This window comes from Giraffa tippelskirchi, chromosome 9 (assembly GCF_054371585.1).
Source record: "Giraffa tippelskirchi isolate mGirTip1 chromosome 9, T2T-mGirTip1v1.2.pri, whole genome shotgun sequence".
NCBI classification, from domain to species: Eukaryota; Metazoa; Chordata; class Mammalia; order Artiodactyla; family Giraffidae; genus Giraffa; species Giraffa tippelskirchi.
In genome coordinates, this window is record NC_137283.1 from 42,390,338 (window position 1) to 42,412,760 (window position 22,423).

At 46.0% G+C, this 22,423-nt stretch overlaps 1 protein-coding gene across 8 annotated transcripts in view; it reads left to right on the top strand.

The window, feature by feature from the left end:
* ARHGEF3 (Rho guanine nucleotide exchange factor 3) overlaps positions 1 to 22,423 on the top strand; it is a 331,638-nt gene that overhangs the window by 66,770 nt on the left and 242,445 nt on the right. The window contains exon 1 of one of the 8 annotated variants that reach the window (XM_081524831.1): positions 3,661 to 3,889. The exons of the other annotated variants lie outside the window; for them this stretch is intronic. Within the exon in view, the coding sequence (XP_081380957.1) occupies positions 3,888 to 3,889 (2 nt within the window). The 5' untranslated portion in view covers positions 3,661 to 3,887. Of the gene's footprint in view, positions 1 to 3,660; positions 3,890 to 22,423 lie in introns of those variants that run through there. 8 annotated transcript variants of the gene reach the window in all.

Sequence of the window (22,423 nt, forward strand, 5' to 3'; positions counted from 1 at the left end):
GACATTTAAGAAGACTTTTTTTTTCTTTTGACTCTGGTAATGAGATGAATTACATTGATTTATTCCCTAATATTGACCGATCTTTGCATTCCTAGTGTGAACCACGTGGTTGTGATCTGTGTTCCTTTTCATTAAAAAGCATTTTAAGTTACCATCATTTAAAATACGGTTCCATGAAGATGCGGTTAGTTGATCTTGTTGCTTAGAGTAATGCTGTCAGGCTAGCTTGATTTCAGTTTGAGAAGTTGGAGCTAGAGTCGTGAGCAAATAGTCATTGGCCAATGTACCACTGTTGAATGCTTGATGTGTGTACAATACTGCTGGGTGGCCTCTGGTGCCTTCTTGTATTGATAACATGGAGATCTTGTGCTTCTGTTCAGTTGGTCCCATTAGTCAAGATTTGTTGTTATTGCAAGTGACAGAAGCCCAGTTCGGTCTGGAGTAAGCAGCATAGGGACTGCAATGATCATATGAATAGGAGGGCCAAGAATATATGGCTTCAGGCATGGCTGGACCCAGGGGTTCAGTGTTATTCGGGCTTGGTCCCATTCTCTTCTTCTCTTGGTCTGCTTTTCTTCTGTATTGGCCTCATTCCCAGGAAGCCTTCTTCCACAGGGTACCTCCCAGAAGCTCCAGGCTGACATTCTCCCACAGTGGTGGAGTGAGAGTTTATCATTCCCACTTGTTCTAATAGGGCTGCCCAAGTGGACTCATATTTGTTCAGCTTGTCCATGCTTTCTTCTGGAACATGAGGGTGGGGGGATAGGGTCAGCCTCACTTGGACCCATAAACTCAGAGTGGGGAGGGGTGGTTCCCCCAGTGGAAAGGCCAAGTGCTATTGCCCACGGGCAGGGAATCAGTTGCTGGGTAGCAGAATCGCTCATGTTCGCGACTCCCAGGCCAGTGATGCCCTTTCTTCTGTGTTCTCACTGTCCTTTCTCACGAGTGGGAGGAGTGGCTGCCAGGCACTGGGATTCCTCACCCATCCTGAGGCCCAGCAAGTCAATGACCGAATCAGGATTCTAAGGTCTTACCTGAAGTTCGAGGCCTTACTTGCTCCACTGAATTACACATAGAAATAGGAGTGGAGAGTCAAAGCGTTAGGTGGGTACCTTGCAAGTTGGTTGTCAAGTAAAGGATTGCCCTCATCCTTGCCCCCAACCCCACAGACAAGCACCGGGGTCATCTTGGTTGTTCTTTTGTTCCCTTTTCCTGAAGAACTTAGGAGGTAGACACTTTTAAAGGGATATCTTTGGTGGGATAAATATTTTTTGGAGCCTTTATAATAGCAAAGTTTTAATTTGATGGACTCTTCTTGCCTTATCTGATTTGCCATCCCTTCACATACTTCTATTTATTTTGTTTTATTTATTCACTTTTTAATTTTGTTTCTTTTAACGTGTATTGAGTTGTAATTATATACGATGTGTGTGCAGGGGCAGCGCTTGTTCAATTTACTGTCCCACCCCAGCTCCTTCCTCTCTCAGCTTTCTCCTCCTTCCTCCCAGAGGAACTGTGGGCTCCTCGCCACTGCCTGGCCTTGGGCTGCACCTGGGAACTCTGCTCAGTGCACAGACCTGAGTCCAGGGAGGGTTAGAAAGCTGCCTGTGGAGGTTGGTGCTGGGAGCAGGGAAGTCACCTGCTGGGGAGCAGAAACAGCCACCCCTCCAGCCCTCCCTGCCGCAGGTGACCACATGCCCTGTCTAATCCTGGGCTGGCAGGGCCCCTTGCTGTTCCTGCTCTTCCTCCACAGACTAGGAAACAGGCTTGGAGAGAGCAGGGATTTGCCGAAGGTCATGGTAGTGGATGGTCTGCAGCTACAGTTCAGCCTCCCGCTGCCGTCTCTCCCATTCACCGAGTCCAGGGGGCTTAGTTGTTGAATTTGGTCATTCTCACCCCTCATTACATGACACTCTTGATTGTTTTTTTTTTCTGGGAAATCTTGACATTCTGTGAGAGATGGCATATATAATAAAGAGAATGTAAGTACTGAAATATGACATTTTGGATTCAAATTCCTGCTCTGTGTTATGACTGGGCAAGCATGTGACCTCCCTGAACCTCAGTGTCTTTTTCTGTGAAGGGGATAATATTAATGCCAACCTCATAGACTGGTTGTGAGGATTAAATGATACAATATGTAACTGATGCTCAGCACACTGACTGGTACCAGGGTTTTTATATCTGAAAAGCCAGGTTATAGCATTTCATGGGAGGAGAGTGAGAAGTGACATAAAAGTGAGTTGGAAAAATCACAGCCTCCCCCAAATGTGAACACTTTAGCATAACTTGAAGTTCACAGTTCTAAATTGGTTTAGTAATTCATGATAGCATGGTATTGAAAAACACACACTCTGGAGATGAACTGCCTTGGTTCCCAACCTGACTGTGCCACCGTGTAACCTTGGGTAGATCACTTAACCTCTCTGTGCTCGAGTTTCCTGGAATGCAAAATGAGGCTAATAGTAGAGCCTACCTTCTAGGGCAGTTCTGAGGATTAAGTGAGATGAGGTGTGTAACATACTTCCTTAGCCCAAGGCCTTAGTTGATGTATAATAACTGTGGCTTGTTATTGCTAACATATTGGCCAATTTCTCTGTGCCTTTAAATGTCTCAATGGAAGTTTGCCTTGAGTTTCAGAGTTCATACTCTCTTTGTCCTGGCGCTTCTGAAAGCTGTCTCCCATGTCTGTCTCTCGCACGTTTGTGTTGGCAGCTGATTTGGGAAGAGAAGACTGCTCAAGCAGCAGCATCCACCAGAGATCACAGGAGGAGACTGGCCCTTGGAGAAGCGTGAATGCGCCACTCTCTAGGATTGAGCGTTTCATCTGTTGGGGACAGTGGGTGGCTTTCATGGGTGACTCATTCCCGGGGCAGCGGCGACCACAGCATGGGAAAAGCGGAATGGAGTTAAAGTTCACGTTTGCCAAGTCGGTGCTTCGGTCACTACACGGTGGCAGCCGAGGGGGCCAGGGAGGGTTGATTTCTCCAAGGACTGAGGACTCCGTTCAGCCAGCAGTGGGTCACACTGAGCAACTGAAAGGATGTGAGAAAATAAGAGGTGCTGGCTGGGCCTTTTTAGTTTGAAAAATGCTCCTTTCGGCTCTGAATTGGTCCCTTGAGCTGCAAGGAGCAGTGCCAGTTAACCCACATTGAATTAGAAACTGGGTTAGTGGACATTCAGAGCGGGTCCTGGGTGTTGGACCCCTTCCAAGGGCTGGTACAGTAACAGCCATTGACACAGCCCTGGCTGTCTGTACAAGGGCATCAGCTGGGTGAACGTACATTCATCTCCTTCCACCTCCGCCAACAGGTTTCCTGACTGATTTTGCCAGCTCCGCAGAGAATGTTGACTTTCCCCTTGATTTTCCTCAAAACCCATCTCCTCAGCTTATCTTTGCCTACCTCTGCTGTTTGGGAAACACTTCAAGACATCCTTATGGTCAGATTTTTCTTTTCCTCTCAGTGGAAGATTTTCCCCTCCCGAGTGAAATGATGTGGATTTCCTTTTGTCTGGAGACTTCCCCTTGTGTATGGGGGGGGGCGGCGGGGGGAGGGTCGGGGGCAGTGTGTGTGAAAGCCTCCCTCCCTCCCTTCCTCCCTCCCTCCCCCAGGCCTCCCTGTGTCTTGTTTCTGGGGCTGGGACCCTGTGGACAGCGATACAGAGATTCCCTTGTCTGCCTGGTTCCCACCAGCTGATGAGCAAGGTCATGTTCAAACCCCTGACACCTGCTTATCAAGACCGCCAGCTGCACTCCACAGAGATGTCCCCTCCCCACACCAGCGAGAGGTGGATAAGAATAGACCAGGGAGGGACACTATCCACCTGACCCTTGAGGTGTGGGGGGGCATTTGATTGGACAACTGGACTCTAGAGGCTCCTGGTTGATGTAAGTGCCCCACCGTAACGGTTGTGCTATGTTTTGGAGAGTTCTTTTACATAGACAGTTGTCCACTGTTTGCACGCACACTGTGTAATTTGATCCCCCCTTTCTTATTCTTCCAAGCCACATTACTTTTTAGAAAGCAGTTTTAGATCATCCACCTGCCACTTATTATTTGGAAGAGCTCTGATTACAGAGGCTCTGAAATCGGAGAGTACAGATTACATGTGTAATGAAAATACATAAATTGCACTGGATGGTGGGATTTCAGCGGAGCTAAGGAATGGCTGAAGGACAGCGTGTGTGAGCAGGTGTTCCTCTTTCCTTTCTGTGGATGTGGGTGCCCTCAGGCTCCTCTCAGGACTGGTCGGCTCCATGAGCTTCCTGGCGGATCCTGGGTGTCTCTGGAAGGGCAGCTCCTCGGTCCACCAGAGTTGCCATCTGGGGACTGGAAATCAAACTGCTCGTCATGGCTAGTGCTGCTTGGGGGTTGGTGACCCCCGAGACCCTTCTTGCTGCTGAACATGATGTGGTCTTGGACGTAGAACTAGGTGGGGAAATGTCTGGGCATTATGCAGGGGTAGATCCAGTTTTGAAGAGTCTGAAAATGTATATAATTTGTGGGGGCTTCTTTAAGAAAAAGATTTCAAAAATATCCCTTTCCAAATTTTATTAAAAAAAATACCCTTTTCCAAATTTTATAAAAGCATGAAATCATATGGATACCTCTCTAAGGAGGGGCTATAGGTTCATGAGCTTCCTGATTCATCCACTGAGGGCTGGAGCAAAAAAGACACACATTGTGAGGAGAAATTTAGAGGTGGGAAAGTAAGAGGTCCATCTCTGAGCTACATTAGAAAGCAGCGTGTAGTGTTGCCATGTGTCTCAACTTGCAGGTGTATCAAAAAGTGGGCATTAGACATTTATGTAAATGATGAACATGGCTGTGTTCTGATGAACATTTATTAAATTTTTTTTTTAAAAATTGAAGTATAGTTGATTTACAATATGTTAGTTTCAGGTGTACAGCAAAGTGACTCAGTTACATATGTGTGTGTATGTGTGTATTTTTTTTTCCATTATAGGTTATCACAAGATACGGAATATAGTTCCCTGTGCTATAGAGTATGTCCTTGTTGTTTATTTTGTGTATCTGTTAATCCCAAACTCCTAGTTTATCCCTCCCTCCTTCCCCCTTTGGTAACAGTAAGTTGTTTGCTATGTCTGTTAGTCCGTTTCTGTTTTGTAAGTAAGTTCATTTGTATCTTTTTTTTAATTTAGATTCCACAATTAAGTGGTAATTTTGTCTGACTTGCCTCACTTACTGTGATAATCTCTAGGTCCATCCATGTTGTTGCAAATAGCATTGTTTCATTCTTTTTTTGTGGCTGAATAACATTCCATTGTACTTCTTTGTCCATTCGTCTGTCTATGGGCACTTAAGTTGCTTCCATATCTTGCCTATTGCAAGTAATACTGCTATGAACATTGGGGTACATACATCTTTTCCAATTAGAGTTATCATCTTTTGTGGATATGTGCACAGGAGTGGGATTGTTGGATCATATGGTAACTATTTTTTTTTTAAGGAACCTTCATACTGTTCTCCATAGTGGCTGCACTATGGAGAACAATTTACATTCCTGCCAACAGTGTAGGAGGTTTCTCTTTTCTTCACATCCTCTCTGGCATTTATTATTCGTAGACTTTTTGATGATGGCGATTCTGACCTATGTGAAATGTGAGGTGATACCTCATTATGGTTTTTGATTTGCATTTCTCGAATGATTAATGAGACTTCCCTGGTGGCTCAGACGGTAAAGTGTCTGCCTACAATGCAGGAGACCCGGGTTCAATCCCTGGGTTGGGAAGATCTCCTGGATTAGTGATGTGTGTATCTTTTCATGTGCCTATTGACCATCTGTATATCTTCTTTGGAGAAATATCTGTTTGGGTCTTCTGTCCATTGTTTGATTGGGTTGTTTTTTGTTTTGATATTGAGTTGTATGAGCTGTTTGTATACTTTGGAAAGTAAGCCCTTGTTAGGTGCATCATTTGCAAATCTTTTCTCCCATTCCGTAAGTTGTCTTTGTATTTTGTTGGTTTCCTCTGCTGTGAAAAAGCTTTAAAGTTTGATTAGACCCTATTTGTTTATTTTTGCTTTTATTCTTTTGCCTTCAGAGACCAATCTAAGAAAATTTATATCAGAGAATGTCTTGCCTAAGTTCTCTTCTAGGTGATTTATGGTGTCATATCTTGCGTTTAAATCTTTAAGTACCAATAAAACTTTATTTATACAAACAAGCAGAGGGCTGGAGTTGGCCCTTGGAATATAGTTTGCCAGCCTCTGGTCTAGACAGTAATTTCAGTATGTTTAATAAATTTTTGCAAAAAATTGATGTTTGAAAAATTAAAAAATTTTATAACATTCTGCTTTTATAAGTTATTTTTATTTTATTATTAGCTATTACTTTTTATTTATTGCTAAAATTTTTGAGGATTTTAGAAAAATATAAAGAGGAAATTTTAATATCACTTGTAATTCTACTACTACTCAGTAAACTGGTTAATCAGTGAATATTGCAGGAAATTTCCTTCTTACCTTGGCATATACACACACATTGGTTATTTTAGTTGAAATTACGCTGTCTGTGCCACTGAGTTTCCAGGTTTCTTTTAGAATATGGGAATCCAGGTGGCGATGCAAGAGGTATAGTTTTGGAGGATGGTGCCATCATGACTAAGGCTGTGGACTGTGGTGTCTGAGTCCTGGGTGTGAAGGCCAGTTTGTTTTGAGCTGTGAGGCCTTGGACAAGTGATTTTAGTTCACCTGATGTTGAAGCTGAAGCTCCAATACTTTGGCCACCTCATGCGAAGGGTTGAGTCATTGGAAAAGACCCTAATGCTGGGTAGGATTGGGGGCGGGAGGAGAAGGGGACGACAGAGGATGAGATGGTTGGATGGCATCACCGACTCGATGAACATGGGTTTGGGTAGACTCCGGGAGTTGGTGATGGACAGGGAGGCCTGGCATGCTGCAGTTCATGGGGTCGCAGAGAGTCGGACACGACTGAGCGACTGAACTGAACTGAACTGAAAGTGAAGGTAGTCACCCTACCCACCTCCTGTGGTGGTTGTGAAGATTAAATGAGATAATCCGTGAAGAGGGCTTAGTTCTTAAGCAGTATCAATTTTAGGCATCATCATCATTATTATTGTTGCTGTTATTGTTATGTTGTGTTGGAGGAGTGGAAGCTGTTCCTGGATTGTGAGGCAGGTCGTGGAGCTGAGGCCCTGCCCTGTAGATCCCAGCCCATAATCAACCACACTCTTCCTGGCACAGCTTGAAGGGGAGCAGGGCTGTTCAGGCCATCAGGTTCTCTCAGGATCCATCGTCCCTCACGGGCACTCCATGAGGGAGTCCTTGTCCTCGGGGGTTACCATGCCGGACCCAGGACCAGTCTGTGCCGGCCCCTCCCACCTAACCAGATCCCACTGCTTCTCTCTCCCCTCAATCAAGTCAGAGGCTCTGCAGGCAATGGGAGAGATGGTAGTGGAGGGAGCCCTGTGATTAACAAAGCACTTTAAAAAACTGATTCTCAATAGAGCCCAGTAGGGTTTGGGAGTGATTATCTCTGAGTGCAGGTGAAGACACAAAAGTCCGCAGTCACAGGACAGAGAAATAAATGACAGTGATGGGGCACCTGCTGCCTTTGCCTTGGTTTCGATCTGGCTTTCTCAGCCTCGGCACTACAACATTTTGGCCAGGGTCGTTCCTGGTTGTTAAGGATTGTCCTGTGCGCAGTGGGGTGTTCAGCATCGTCTATCACCTCTGCCCACTAGATGCCAGCAGCACTTCCCCCTCCAAGTTGTGACAACCAGTAATGTCTCCACACATTGCCAGGTGTCCCCTGGGCAGGGGGGCAAAGGAGGAGGCATAGACTTGCCTGCAGGTAGATGGGGTGGAGAGTGACTCAATGTCAAACTTGAAACACTGTCAGCAGTGTGTCTGAAGGAGCAATCTCCAGGGAGTTCCCTGTTAGAGCAGAAAACCATGAGCTTCTTCGCTCAAGATCATGTGCTTAGACCCAACATGTTCACATCAGTTCCAGGTGGTTGAACTTTACAACCTATTCCTAAAATGTTTTTGTTTGCATTGATGGTGCCAGTAAGTGTTTCTTTATTAGGCTTCATGCCTCCCTGCTTTATGAAATTGGACACCCGCCCCAGTTTCACCTTCCCCCTGACTTTCCACGTTGCTGACTTATAGCTTCATCACAAAGCCTTGCACACAGCCATGTGCCTTTAACCAGGGAGCGGGGCTGAGACCTTTTCCCTGGTGCTAAATCCTGCAATTTCCTATTGGTCTCCTTTCTGGAAATCGACGTCACCCATTACCACCTTCTTCTTTTTCTCATTCCCCTCTTTAGGTTTTGCTGCTTCTAATCTGTTCTTCCTAAGTTTAACGGTGTCTATAAAAGTATGAGTGACAGACAGTGAGTGAGGGTCCAAACGTCTCTTCCTTGGAGCACAGTATCAATATATTTTGTAAAACAGCCCCGTAACTATCTTTCAAGAGAACCCTCCCCTTAATTTAGGTGTTTTTGCAAACACTGGGCACCTTTGTTCTGGGTGATTGGGATGCTAGGAGTCAGGTCTCTGAAGGGGCAGACACTTCACTGTGAACAAGGCCAAAGACACATGCAGTGACTTGCACACCTAAAGCTGGCCAGTAAGGTGCGGGTTGCACATGGTCAGAGTTCATCTTAAATGTCCTCCACGCCATGCATAAAGAGAAGCGTGCACAGTTCTGTGTGCAGAGTGATCTGTGCATTTAGATGTCAGTGTAAATGGCATCATTATTTCACAGCGAGGAGCACACAAGCAAATAGATTGCACTGTGATTTTTAGTCACTGAATCCTGAACATCAGAGGCACAATGCACGGGGCAGCAGAGAGCCCCAGGATTCAGGAAGCAGCTGCCTGAGGTCAGGTTTCTGCTCCACCACTCGTCCCGTGATCCTGCTCAAGTCTGTGACCTTGCTGGGCCTCAGTTTCATCATCTCTAAAGTGGGGATAATGATGATAACACCAGCGCCCGACAGAGTGAGAGCTCACTGAGTGTTAGCTGTCCTGCTGCTGCCCATCCTTTCACTGTCATTGTCACTGCATTATTATTACCAATGAGGTGTGACTGCCCTGAGAACGGAGTTTCCATTCCTGCACCTCTTGGCTTGTGTGTTTCCTTTAAAGAGATGTGGATCCAGGTCCCATCTTCCTGACCCCAGCCTCTCATCCCCAACATACCTGAGTTTCTCTTCTCTGTGCCTTTCTTTCTCGCTTCTTCCTGCAACGTGACTCACTTGTTGGTTCATCTCCACCAGCGACTTGGCAGGCCCACAGGCAGCGTTGCACATGCTGCCCTGTTCAGAAGGATGACAAGATGCAGATGTGGCCCCGACCTTCTCAGAAACCCGCCCACCTCTGACCTCACTGTCCTGGCTCCCAAACGTATGTCCTGGCTGAGGGGTAGAGGAGACAGCCCATGGAGGTCAGAGAGTCCGAGAGGACTTTTAAACTGCCCTGGGTCCCTGGACCGACAGTGTTAGAATTGCTGGTAGGCTGGGATATATGTCCCCTGCTTTATGGAGTCCCACTTAATAGATTGTTTGTACTGGTTCTTGTGAAGTATTTTGACTTCAAAGCTTATTCATGAGTGTTCCAGTTGAAGTGAAAAATGAAAAAGTTGAGCAATATGTTAAAGGAACAAAATAAGGCAGACTTATGAATTGAAGTCCCAAACATAAATGCTCACAGGGCATCAGCTTGGGGTGGTTCATTCCCTTTTCTGGGAACTCTTTCTGTTTCCTAGTTTCTGCCTCCTATGGGTAATGGGTCCACTGTGGCCAGGTCTGCTGATATCCCAAGAGAATCCAGAATTTTGGATTTTAAAGTAAAATCCCTACATTCTCAAGAGACCTCCAGATTTTGAAATGTTGGCAATAAATTAGAAAAAAAAAATTAAGTCTGGTGCGCTGGAATTGAAAAGCCACCAGCACTGAGAGGACTCGAGAGATGCTGTGCTGATGTCTTCGAGGGGTTTACAGAGGAGGAAACTCACGTCCAGAGAGATGTGACCCGTCCATGGTCCCAGAGCTGGATTTGAATCCAGATCTCTGGGGTCCCCATCATAGGCCTTTTTCTCCCAGTGCTGTCTGGAGTCTGTTTCTGGTTGGCTTCCAAGAGAGCCATCGAGTGAAGTTTTACCGCAGGTGCCAGCATCATCCAGGCTCTACCGAGGAGCTAGTGGAGGAACCTCAGGGAGAAGGGGCCCCAGGAAGCATGAACCCTCTCCCCGACTCGCTTGGTGCTTACTCATTCCCAGAAGGGGCTGTTCTTGGCAGAGCTTCCTCCTCAGGTTCATCATCCTGCAAAGTATACAGATTTAATTTTACTGAAGTTTGATGTATTCTCAGAAAGTACATCCAATATGGCTCAACAGAGACTTTTCTGCCCAAGAATCTATGCAGTGTAAAATATTTTGGAGATCTCAGCCTCCGCAAAGGTAGGCTAGGATAAGGCCCCAGGTCTCAGATCAATTTCGCCTTGTCCTCTGGCCAGCAAAGACCAGGCTGCCCCTGGATCATGGCATCCCACCCCAGCTGCCCAGCAGAGCAGCCCTGCTGGGACAAGGTGATGAGAAATTCACCGCTGCTAAATGGCTGGTGTGACCAAATGACTTTCTGACCAAGGGACTCAGAAACGAGTGTTTCCTGTTACGCAGGAGGGAGGGGAAGTCTTGAGGCTAGTGTATTCATTCATGTGCTGCTCAGTCTGCTCATGAAAAAGACGTTTTATTTTTGCAAGTTATTGCAGCATGAACCCCAAACACCAAAGCCAGTCTCTTGAAGGAAATTGATCAGGATCCAGGAGCAGCCGTCAGGCCCTGGGAGGGTGACTCATGAGCAGTAAGTTCCCGGAACACACCCTTCCCTGGCCAGCTCGGAAGAGGCCGAGAGGGGGAGGTGGATGTGAAGGGCTGGGGCAGGCGCTGCCGGCATGGCCTCTGTTCTCAGAAAACAACATGTCTTAACAATCAGAGCACCCATCCCCTGTGAGCACCCGTGGTTTTACAAATAGGACGTTCTGCAGAAAACCATGCTGGCTGGCTACTGTTTTCTAGAAGGCCACGTGGTTACTATGCAAGCCCCATCATGGAGCAGACAAAATCAGTTCTGGCTCAGCGTCCGCAGGAGCAACGTGCCATGGCAGCACGTCTGTGGCTGCCTTTCCTTCTGGGCTGTTGGCAGTTTCTGAACCCAGTATGATCTGTGGGTCTCAACCACAGAAACAACTGGTTTTTCAGGCTGTTGAGAAACCTGGTGATTTATGAGGATGAAATATGGTGTAATTGACCCCCAGCTCTAGCCCCTAAAGTTCTAGAACACACTGAGAATTCATGTAAATCAGCAGTCTTATTTATGAACCTTCTGTAGATGAATCAGGTACATGCAGAGAAGCCTGCAAATAACCCATGTGGCTCTCTCGTACTGAACACGCCTTTGCAGATCAAGAAACACAGCGTTGACTGGTGCTCGGCATTCCCTGTGTTCCCTCCACAGGGGGAATCACATCCTGACTTCTTAGTATACATGGAATCACCAGGATGTTAGGTCATTGGTTTTGAACTTAAAGAGTCCAAAACAAGTTGATGCCGTAAAGCTGAAGGAAAAATCAGCCAGGGAGGGTTGTTCTCTGAAGGTCAGGAGGAAGATTGTTGTGGTGTTGCGAGTCTGGGGACAGTGTTGCTTAATTGGCTGGGGCGGAGATGGATGTGTCGGCCCATCTTTGAGAGGAAGGGGGAACAGGGAAATCGAGACCATGTCAGGGGGGTTTGTCAGTGGCAGGCAGAACACTGGCGAGGTGGTGTGTACCACTGATACAGGGCCATATCCTTAAAGGCTTGATTGTTCAGGAAATATTAGCAGCCCTTGAGGGGAGGAGTGGCATCTTGAATGGGAGCCAGAGAGAAGTGCCATGTGTCGGTACTGATAGAAATCTGATCGTCTCCGGATGCCGCCTGTCAGCCTGTGGGCTCCTGAGAGCTGTTTGCAGATGGCCTGGAAGATGTCTGTGACAGTGGAGCTGGGAGGATGCAGCTCTGCCTACCGAGTTCCTTGTTTCTTGGCTGAAGGTGTGGAGTTTCTTCGAGGGAAGCCCCAAGCCACTGTGATGGTTTGTTTAAAAACAACTGCAATCTGTCTCATCATTGTGGAGGTTCCATGTTACTTCATGCCGGTCCTTGACACCAACAGCTGGGAGCTCCCCTGGCAGGTGGACATAGCTGGGCTTCTTCATGATTTGTTCTCATGTTACTCGAATGTGCTGCTGGGGTGGTTTCTATATATACACTTGCTTCGTGTGGCTCAAGGAAGCAGGGAAAGTGGCAGATCCTTTTAAAAATGGTTCCTGTGCATTCACTGTTCACTCAACATTTATTAAGCGCCAACTGTGCACCAGGTGCCAGGGATGACTTTATTTACAGTCACCGGGGTGATGGGCCCTCATGCAGGCACAGTGTTCCAGGTAAGTTGTTTATTGGTTTGAGGGCTGTATGATGTGCATCCATCTCTCCTGACCTGTGTTTCTTTTCTCATCCCAAATGCGATGATATATGTAAAGGACTTGGTACACTGGATAATTTTCGGTAAGTAAATCTGAGGGGTTATTTTTATTCCAGGGCCCACAGTCTTCTGTTTGCATGTCAAGTTGAGTAGGCCTTGTGCCGGGTGCACTATAAACATTACCCTTCACCTTTTACAATACCCTTCACCTATTAGAGAATAGAGTCTCATGGAGGTGGTGCCCTCGCTCCTTGAAGGACCCGGTTTGCAGCTTCAGATCTTCACCCTCAGATGCTCTACAGGGTTGAATGCAATCTGGGTACAGAGCTGGTGGGACAGGAGCGACAGGCTGTCCAGCAGTTGGAATGCAGGTCCTGATTACAGGACTTCCCTGGGACTCTGTGATCCATACTGGGGTTCCCCTGTTGGGCAGTGTACAGTTTACCTTGGTAACTTTCCTCTAGCCTTGTAATCCCATTTAACTAATGGTGTGAGGGTGGGGACAGGTGACACTCAGGTGACGGGTGGGTTACGGCAAACACTTCCTATTGAAGTTAGCATTTGCCTCCTGGGGCTCTTGTTCTGCTCTGCTGCTTACTGGCTGTGGTGGTGGGCAAGTTACTAGACCCTCTGTGCCTCAATTTGCTCATCTATCAAGTAGAGTTAATATTAGTACCTCTGATGTAGGGTTAATATGATAATCAGGATTAAGTATTCAATATATACTCACCTGGGGCTTCTCTGGTGGTTCAGCAGTAAAGAACCCGCTTGACAGTGCAGAAGATGCGAGTTTGATCCCTGGGTCAAGAAAATCCCCTGGAGAAGAAAATGGCAACCCACTCCAGTACTCTTGCCTGGAGAATCCCATGGACAGAGAATCCCATGGACAGAGCTGTAGCCCATGGGGTCACAAAAAGACTGTGCATGTTCAGTTGCTTCAGTTGAGTCTGACTCTTTGCAACCCCATGGACTATAGCCCTGCCAGACTCCTCTGTCCATGGGGTTCTCCAGGCAAGAATACTGGAGTGGGTTGCCATACCCTCCTCCAGGGGATCTTCCTGACCCAGGGATTGAACCTGTGTCTCCTGCATCTTCTGTATCGCAGGCAGATTCTTTACCGCTGAGCCACAGACTAAATAACAACAACAAATACTCATACCCTTTCTCTTTAATTATTCCTGGAGATATTCCCATCTCCCAAATTCTGTGTGTTTCATGTATTAAGATCAGCAGAAGCTGACTCCTTTTGCCCAATAGTGTAGCTTAAAACTTTGACCTTGTACATTCTGCATTTTAGGGAGGGTTGGACTTCTTTGTGGACTTTTAAAAGAACATCGTATAAAGAGAGGGGTCTGTTTCTTTCTGCACCCCCACTTATTTTAGGGGTTGCTTGATGCTGCTATTATTTAAGTACGTGATAAATCTCGGTTTGTTGGTCTGACTGGGGAAGACTGTGATGCGTGTGGAGACCAGTGCACGTGGGAGGAGCTTCCTTGAAAGGGGAGCTGGGGATTGAAGATGAGTCTGCATCTCTTACCTGAGAACAGTCTGTTTATGGGCCTGACTTTGGCTGCGGAGAAAGGAAATGTCAAGCATTACTAGTCTGGAAGTGCAGGAGGCCCAGCAGGAGGGAAGGGCAGGAAGGCCGGACTGGTAAATCCAGACGGGCCACCAGAGGATTCCAGGAAGGAAGCTCTGTGAGGGTGTTGCCCTTTCCCTTGCCAAGTTTTGTCTCACACAAATGTAGAAACATTATCAGGGCGGGTTCATTAGAAGATGAATTCCCTGAGAAAACCGTTAGCAAGTGGCTCCAGGCTCATATCTCCCTGGACTTTGTAGGCAGTTGTGGATGACAAGGGCATTCTTCTGGGATGGCCAGGGGCCCATGTGTGTGAACCAGACGCTTTCCCCTGGGATCCCCCAGCACTTCATTGTGGGGTTCTGTGGCTCCCGTGGCATCTGGTGTTAGGAGCTGGTGGTGGCTTTCCTCTCCAGGTGAGCGAGCTCCTGGAGTGAGCTCCTGGAGTACAAGGACTCAGGAGGGTGGGTTTGGGGGTCAGAGTTATCGACTCTTCATTTCCCAGGGCTGCTGTAACACATTATTACAAACTTAACGGTTTAAACAGCAGACATTCTTTTACAATCCTAGAAATCTTAAGTCTAAGATCAGTCTCACTGAGCCAAGGTCAAGGTGTCGGTGGGCCTGGGTGCTTCCTGAAGGTTCTAGGGGAGAACCTGTTTCTTTGCCTTTTCTAGCTTCTACGGGCTGCCTGCATTCCTTGGCCTGCAGCTCCCTTGCTTCCCTCCACCTTCTGTTCCATCATCACGTCTCCTACTACTGCTTTGACCCTCTGTCTCCCTCTCTTAGGGCCCCTTTTGATCATCTGGAAGGTAATTGGGCCCAACCAGCTAATACAGGATCATCTCCCCATCTCAGGATCCTTGACTTAATCCCACCTGCAAAGTCCCTTTTGCCACATAAAGTAATGTGTTTGCGGGAATTAGGAGGTGGGTGCCTTTGAGGGGTCATTATTTAGCCTGCCACACCAACACATGCCCTGAAATGCTAAACTCACAGATCCTGGCTCTATCACTCACTGTCTTGCTGATGTTGGTGTTACTTAATGTCTCTCTATGGAGGCTCCTAATCTAATGTGAGAATAATGATAATAGTTTCCTTCTTCTGAGACTTCATTGAATACATGTGAGGTTCTTAGAACAGTGCCTGGCATGTGGTAAGTGCATTTTGAGTATTATCTATTAACGCTGTCACCATCTTATTCTTAGTAAGCACTGGAAGGGTTTGGATAAGTGTTCAATTTTGTTTGCTTGTTCTGGCTACTGACATTTAAGAACAAAAAGTTTTGTCTTTGTAATATAAATCTCTCTAATTTAAGAATCTCACTTTAAGTTTTATGATAAAAGACTACAAAGCAAACTCACGTTTTTTTGGAATTGAAATAAATTTCATTTCTTTATAGAATAATACCTAAGTAAAGTAGTAATAAAGGTTAGGAAGAGATTAATTTAGCACCTAAATAATACAGTTGTCTACAAGTCAAGTTTTTTGTTTTTTTTTTTCCATTTTGCCATGCCCTTGGTGAGGTTTTGTCCTGATGTTAACACCATGGCTGCTCGTCTCCTGCCCTCAGGTCTGTGTTCCAGCCGGGGAGGAAGGAGGGCCATCACTATAGCAAGGGAAGCAAAGTTTTCTGGGAATCTTCAGTAGATTTTTATCTTTGGCCAGAACTGAGGTATGTGTCTTCCTGTAGCTACAGGGAGGTCTGGGAAGGTGATGATGTTTAATTACAACCTAGAACACATTGGGTTCTGTTAGTAAGAACAAAAGATGCATCAGCGTGTGCCATGATTCCCTAGAGAAACTGGCTGATGCTGGTCCCCAGGGAGATCTGAACAGGAATGGCTGCATACTTACTACCATTTTGTTTGTAACAGAAGAAAACAGTAAAGACCCAAGATATCCATCAGCAGGACAATGCACAAATAAATGGCTATTATATCCATACAGTCAGGGACTCTGGAGTAGTTACACTGTGCGTATATCAATATGAATCAATCTTAGAAATATAAAATGTCAATAGAAAAGTACAAGAGATTAAGTATAACGTGATATGGTTCCACTTATATAAAGCTTACGTATAAAAACACTTGTTTATAGTTACATAGTAAGGTGAAAATACAAGTGGAGTGATCAGTGTCATGTTCAGAAGGGAGAAAGTGGAGGACTGGAATGGGGGATGAATGTGAGCTTCGCTTGTTACCTGTAATCAGGGAAGGATCCAGGTTTTGTGGGGCCTGCTGCGTATATAATTTGAGGGGATCCTTTTTAAGAAAAACGGATCCTTGCTTTACTGTAAATCTGCCTCTAACTGGTCATTGCAAGTGTGTATGTGATGTACTGAGAGTAATTTGTAAAGTTATGTAGGAAGCTCTTTGTAGATAAGTAATTATAACATTCATAATCATAATAGCTAATGATTTTTGAACCTTTTCCATGGGCCAGCCACTGCGCTAAAGATTTGGTGGGATTTTTTTTCACCTACTCCTTACAACCAGCTTATGGTACAGGTTGTGTTTTGAACTGGACCATATGTTTTTTTAGTGGTATTTCTCAAAGTAATTGACTTGATGAGTAGGTAAGAATAAGTTAAATGTTTTTGATTAAAAGACTTTTAATCAAAAAAAAAAGCACTTCAAAATCCTTGTTGCATTTAATATGTTGGCTGAGCTAATGCAAACTCCAGTTGTAAATAATCAAGAAGTCAGTATGCAAGACAGGAAAAGAGACACAGATGTAAAGAACAGTCTTTTGGACTCTGTGGGAGAAGGCGAGGGTGGGATGATTTGAGAGAATAGCGTTGAAACATGTATATTACCATATGTGAAACAGATCGCCAGTCCAGGTTCGATGCATGAGACAGGGTGCTCAGGGCTGGTGCACTGGGATGACCCTGAGGGATGAGATGGGGATGGAGGTTGGAGGGGAGTTCACGATGGGGAACACATGTACACCCATGGCTGATTCATGTGAATGTATGGCAAAAACCACTACAACATTGTAAAGTAATTAGCCTCCAATTAAAATAAATAAATTAATTTTAAAAATAAAAATAAAATATTAAAAAAAAGTCAGACCTGATGACTTCTTAGTAATAGAATTCAGTGAGATTCTCACCATATGGAGGCCCCAGAACAAGGTGCTTCAATGGGCACAGGGATCTGTTTCACAGTATCTGCTGAGGATGGGACTCTGTGTGTGCCCATGGGTGTACACACGTGGACGTGGCTTCTTCTGGATCCCTAAATGACCAGTTCCACAATGGGGAGAGAGGATGAAGGCAGGCCAGATTTGAACTGGCCATTCGTTGAAACAGTGTGAGTTAAAAGCCAAGTCATGAAAACCGAAATGGCTGGCTGCCGGCTTTCCACTGGAGTTTGGCCAAGATGGCTTGAGGAATGGTCTGTGAGGTCCCTGGGCTACAGGGCTTGGCCTGGGGGCTTGGCCGTGGCCACCTCAGTGGATGGCTGAGACCACGAAGGGGCTCATGGCCCCCTCAGGGCCCTGGCCATGGTCTTTGCTCCAGGGAGCTCTGCAGCAGCTCAAGCAGGGAAGTGCCCCGAGTCGAGCCAGTGTTGCTCTTGGCTGCAGGGAGAGAAATTAGAAAAGACGGGGTGGCTGGAAAGAGAAGGAGCCAGGTCACCTACTTGGCCACATTTAATGAACATTGAGATTTGTAAATATTAAGTAAGTATCTGTTACCAAGGAACAGCCTTGCCAAGTGATTGAGTGGAGAGCCCCCTCCTGTTTGATCTCACAGGTTTGGGGTTTCTCTGTGCAAAGAGTGTTTGGCATCTTTTTCTTTTGTGTGGTTCTATGGGTTGAATAAAGAGGTGGTTGTTTTTCAACTGTTTATGTGCAGGCTGACTGTAAAAATTTGGTACTGGAAAATGAGCAGCAGTCTGTGATGAGATCGATTTGTTATTTGCATAAATAACTTGAGAACGTTAAAAACAAAGCGGTACATCATAGATTAAGGGCATCAAAGGTAATTAAGTCTCACCTACCTCATTTTGCAAATGAGGAAACAGAAGAGCCTGCTTGCAACATTGCTTACAACTGTATGCAAGTTTGTAAGGAGTGTGGTGTTTTGCAAAATGAATATTTTTTAGAAGTTCCTGCTGAAGCATCTCCAGGAATTCTAAGTTGGAACATGGGGCCCCTGGAGGAGGGAAAAGGTAAAACCATTTGAGTTTCCTGGTAATTACAGGGGGAATGACAGGGTGGTGGGGCAGGGGTGCAGGGGGAATGCTGGGAGCATCTACCCCACCCCCACCTCCCGCTGGGGTCTCTCATTGGACTCCCAGAGTGTCCCTCTCTGTTGAGCAGGACAAAGGCACATGTGGATGTGGAAAAAGCCCCCACAAACAGCTCCTCTGAGTTCCTGTGACAGCCTGCCCAGGGAAGGCACCGTGTGGAGTCAACCCTGTTTATGGAGAGGCTTCCAGACCCCACTTTCTCCTCGTCCTTCTTGCTCAGACAAGCCCACCACTGAGCTGTCAGGGGAATAGTTCATTTTTAGCACCTCCCGCTCACCCGTGAGCTGCTCTTTTTGTTGGTAGCAGCCCCTTTCCAATAAGTCAGTACCCTCAGGCCAGTTCTCTTCCAGGCCATGGACTGGGCAAAAGTGACCACAGATGGACCGTGCCCTGAAGGGACTCGTAACAGGGTACATGGACGGGTAGGTCCATGGGGGAATCGAGAGGAGTGGTCTGTCTTGACGGAGGTCCGTGGGGAAGATCTGTCAGGAAGACTCCTTAGAAAGGGTGCCACTGGGCTGACTCAGCTGCTCAGAGAGAACCAAGCATCATAGCTTGGATGGTGTCTTGAGGGAGGGGTCAATTTTCCAGGGCTGGAGGCCTGGTGGGGGAAGCTGGAGTGGGGTTCCCAGAAAAACAGGTCCAGGTAGGTGGGGTGAGGATGGGTGTAGTGGTTAGAGGGTCTACTAAATTGTACTTTTTTATCTTGGGTTGTATTTTATGAGAGATACGGAACCTTTCAGAGATTTGAAATGGGATGCAGGGGTGAGGAGGGAATGACCGGATTTGAGATTTAACAGCTTCTTGCTGCTTTATTGACTGCGCCAAAGCCTTTGACTGTGTGGATCACGATAAACTGGAAAATCCTGAAAGAGATGGGAATACCAGACCATCTGATCTGTCTCTTGAGAAACCTGTATGCAGGTCAGGAAGCAACAGTTAGAACTGGACATGGAACAACAGACTGGTTCCAAATAGGAAAAGGAGTACGTCAAGGCTGTATATTGTCACCCTGCTTATTTAACTTATATGCAGAGTACATCATGAGAAACGCTGGGCTGGAAGAAACACAAGCTGGAATCAAGATTGCCGGGAGAAATATCAATAACCTCAGATATGCAGATGACACCACCCTTATGGCAGAAAGTGAAGAAGAACTAAAGAGCCTCTTGATGAAAGTGAAAGAGGAAAGTAAAAAAGTTGGCTTAAAGCTCAACGTTCATAAAACTAAGATCATGGCATCTGATCCCATCACTTCATGGGAAATAGATGGGGAAACAGTGGAAACAGTATCAGACTTTATTTTTTTGGGCTCCAAAATCACTGCTGATGGTGACTGCAGCCATGAAATTAAAAGACGCTTACTCCTTGGAAGGAAATTTATGACCAACCTAGATAGCATATTTAAAAACAGAGACATTACTTTGCCAACAAAAGTCCATCTAGTCAAGGCTATGGTTTTTCCAGTGGTCATGTATGGATGTGAGAGTTGGACGATGAAGAAAGCTGAGCACCAAAGAATTGATGCTTTTGAACTGTGGTGTTGGAGAAGACTCTTGAGAGTCCCTTGGACTGTAAGGAGATCCAACCAGTCCATCCTAAAGGAGATCGGTCCTGGGTGTTCACTGGAAGGACTGATGTTGAAGCTGAAACTCCAATACTTTGGCCACCTCATGCAAGGAGTTGACTCATTGGAAAAGTCCCTAATGCTGGGAAAGATTGGGGGCAGGAGGAGAAGGGGAGGACAGAGGATGAGATGGTTGGATGGCATCGCTGACTCGATGGACACGGATTTGGGTGGACTCCAGGAGTTGGTGATGGACAGGGAGGCCTGGCGTGCTGCAATTCATGGGGTCGCAAAGAGTCAGACACGACTGAGCGACTGAACTGAACTGAACTGCTGGTTGCAGTGTGCCGGGGGAGCTGAGACGGGACTGGATTAGGGAGGAAAGGGTCTGAACAAAATAAATGCAGAAATGAGGGAGATAGGGAGGGTGGATACAGAGTGGATATAGGGGGAATGATGATGCCATTCATTGAATCTCTTCTTTAACTTGGGAACCCCAGTTTCTAGATCTGGGACAATGACGGGACTAAAGAGCTCTTGTGGGCCTGTACCTAGTGGGTACCAGCCTCTGTCTTCCTCTTCTGCATCGAAACTCACCCAGCCGGCACTTCATCCCCCAGGGCCTGGCCCTTTGCTGTTTCAACTGAGGCATTACCATGCATCACGTGTGGGACTTAATGACTGGTGGGTATTAATATGTTACCCAGTCCTGATAACCTATTTACATTTTAAACAGAAGTCCTCAGGGCCCGACTGAAGGAGTCCTTAGTGCTGCTACGTTAGCCCTGAAATTTTCCTCCCAGTTTTACCAGAAAACCTTTAATTGTCCAATTTTAGCTTCAACTTCTATTTTTCAGGTTTCTCTCTATTGGAGTTTCATATTGAGACCAGGTTTTTGTTTTTTTTTTAAAGTTGGAGAGTGAGGTGGGGTCTTGTGCAGTTAAGAAATTTTACTCTCTTTTGCCCCCTAGTGGCAGCCTGTTGAACACCTCTTTTCAATTCCAACTACTTTGGAAATTTTTGATTCAAAAAATACCTCCTATGTGCTAGTGGCACAAAAATCCTCACTCTTTGATCTTTTGAGGGCTGTTCATTCATCTCCTAAACATATAAAGTTAAAATGTCTAGGAGAGTTTGTTTTTAATTTTAAGCATTTCACATTACCCTTCAATACGGTAAATATCCTGAGGTATGACAAACCCAAGGCTGAGAATAGATGCTTTGTGCACTAGCCATACTTCCTGGTACATATATTGTTTTCTTCTGTTATCCTGGATTCATGGGAATGTAGGAAGTACTTCATATGTACTAATTATTATAGGTCTAATGAGAAAAAATTATTTAAAAGATGACCCGTCCAGATGAGTGCTAGTATCTTGAGACTAGTATCTTGTATCTTGAGGCACATAATAATGGAAAAATATGAACTCTTTCATATTCAGAAATGTGAAATGAATGGGACTGTCAAAGTTCTATTCCCTTTCTGGCAAATAATTTTAGAGAAATATTTATATTCTCTGCCTAGTGGTCTCTCTTGAAAAACCTGAACATGTTGACAAATGGACCTGAGTTCTCTGTACATTATTATTTTAACACCTGAGTAGAAGCAGGAGAGTGCCCAGCTCTACACCCGATGCAGCGTCACTCCGGAAACACGCCTGCCAGCCTTTTGGGATGAGAGCTTGCTTTCTGACCATGTTTCTGCCAGTTTGTTGTTTGGGGCTATCTATTTTTATATGGAAATTTTGCCCAAGTTCCACATAGAGTTGTATTATGTACTTAACAAACCCTTGTATTTTAAAAATAGCATCAGATGATTATAACGACTATGAAAATAAGACACATTTATATTGTGTTTTATCATCTGTAATGTGTTTATGTCCACTAACACTGAGTCTTCTAATGACACATGAGTATTTCCGCTTCCAGAGGAGGACACCGAGGCTCAGGCAGGTTAAGCAACTTGTCCAAAGTCACATTGTTACTGGCCTGTGGCCAGAGTCTTCTGCCCCCAGGGCTGGTGCCGATTAAGCTGTGTGAGAGAGAAAACCCCTGTTCTCAGGAGGCTGCTCTACCGCTTGAATGTAGACTGATGTCTTTAGTGGAAATGTGCAGAAATGATCATCCTACTGTAGGTTTTAGCAAGCCCCCTCGAGCAGGTGTTTGTGCTGTGCTGACTTAGTAAACGAGCAGCCTGTGGAGCTGGACCCACCACAGAACACAGGGGTTGACAGAGGGCCTGGCGTGGAGCTGTTGATGTCTGGGGATCTCTGTTTTCCTCTGTGCCACATACTGAGGCTGGCATCTGAGGGTGTAGTCCACTGCACAGGTGTCCTCTCCCCCAAGAACTGGGACTTTGCCAGCTGTCCTGTACCTGGCTTCTCCCCAATCATTTGAGAAGGGTGACATGGAGTTAAAGTCAGTTGATCCAGGGAACACAGTTTTTCATCTCCCACCCAGTGGGGCCAGTTCTGTGTTCTTAGGTCACAGCCATTGCATGTGGCTGGGACA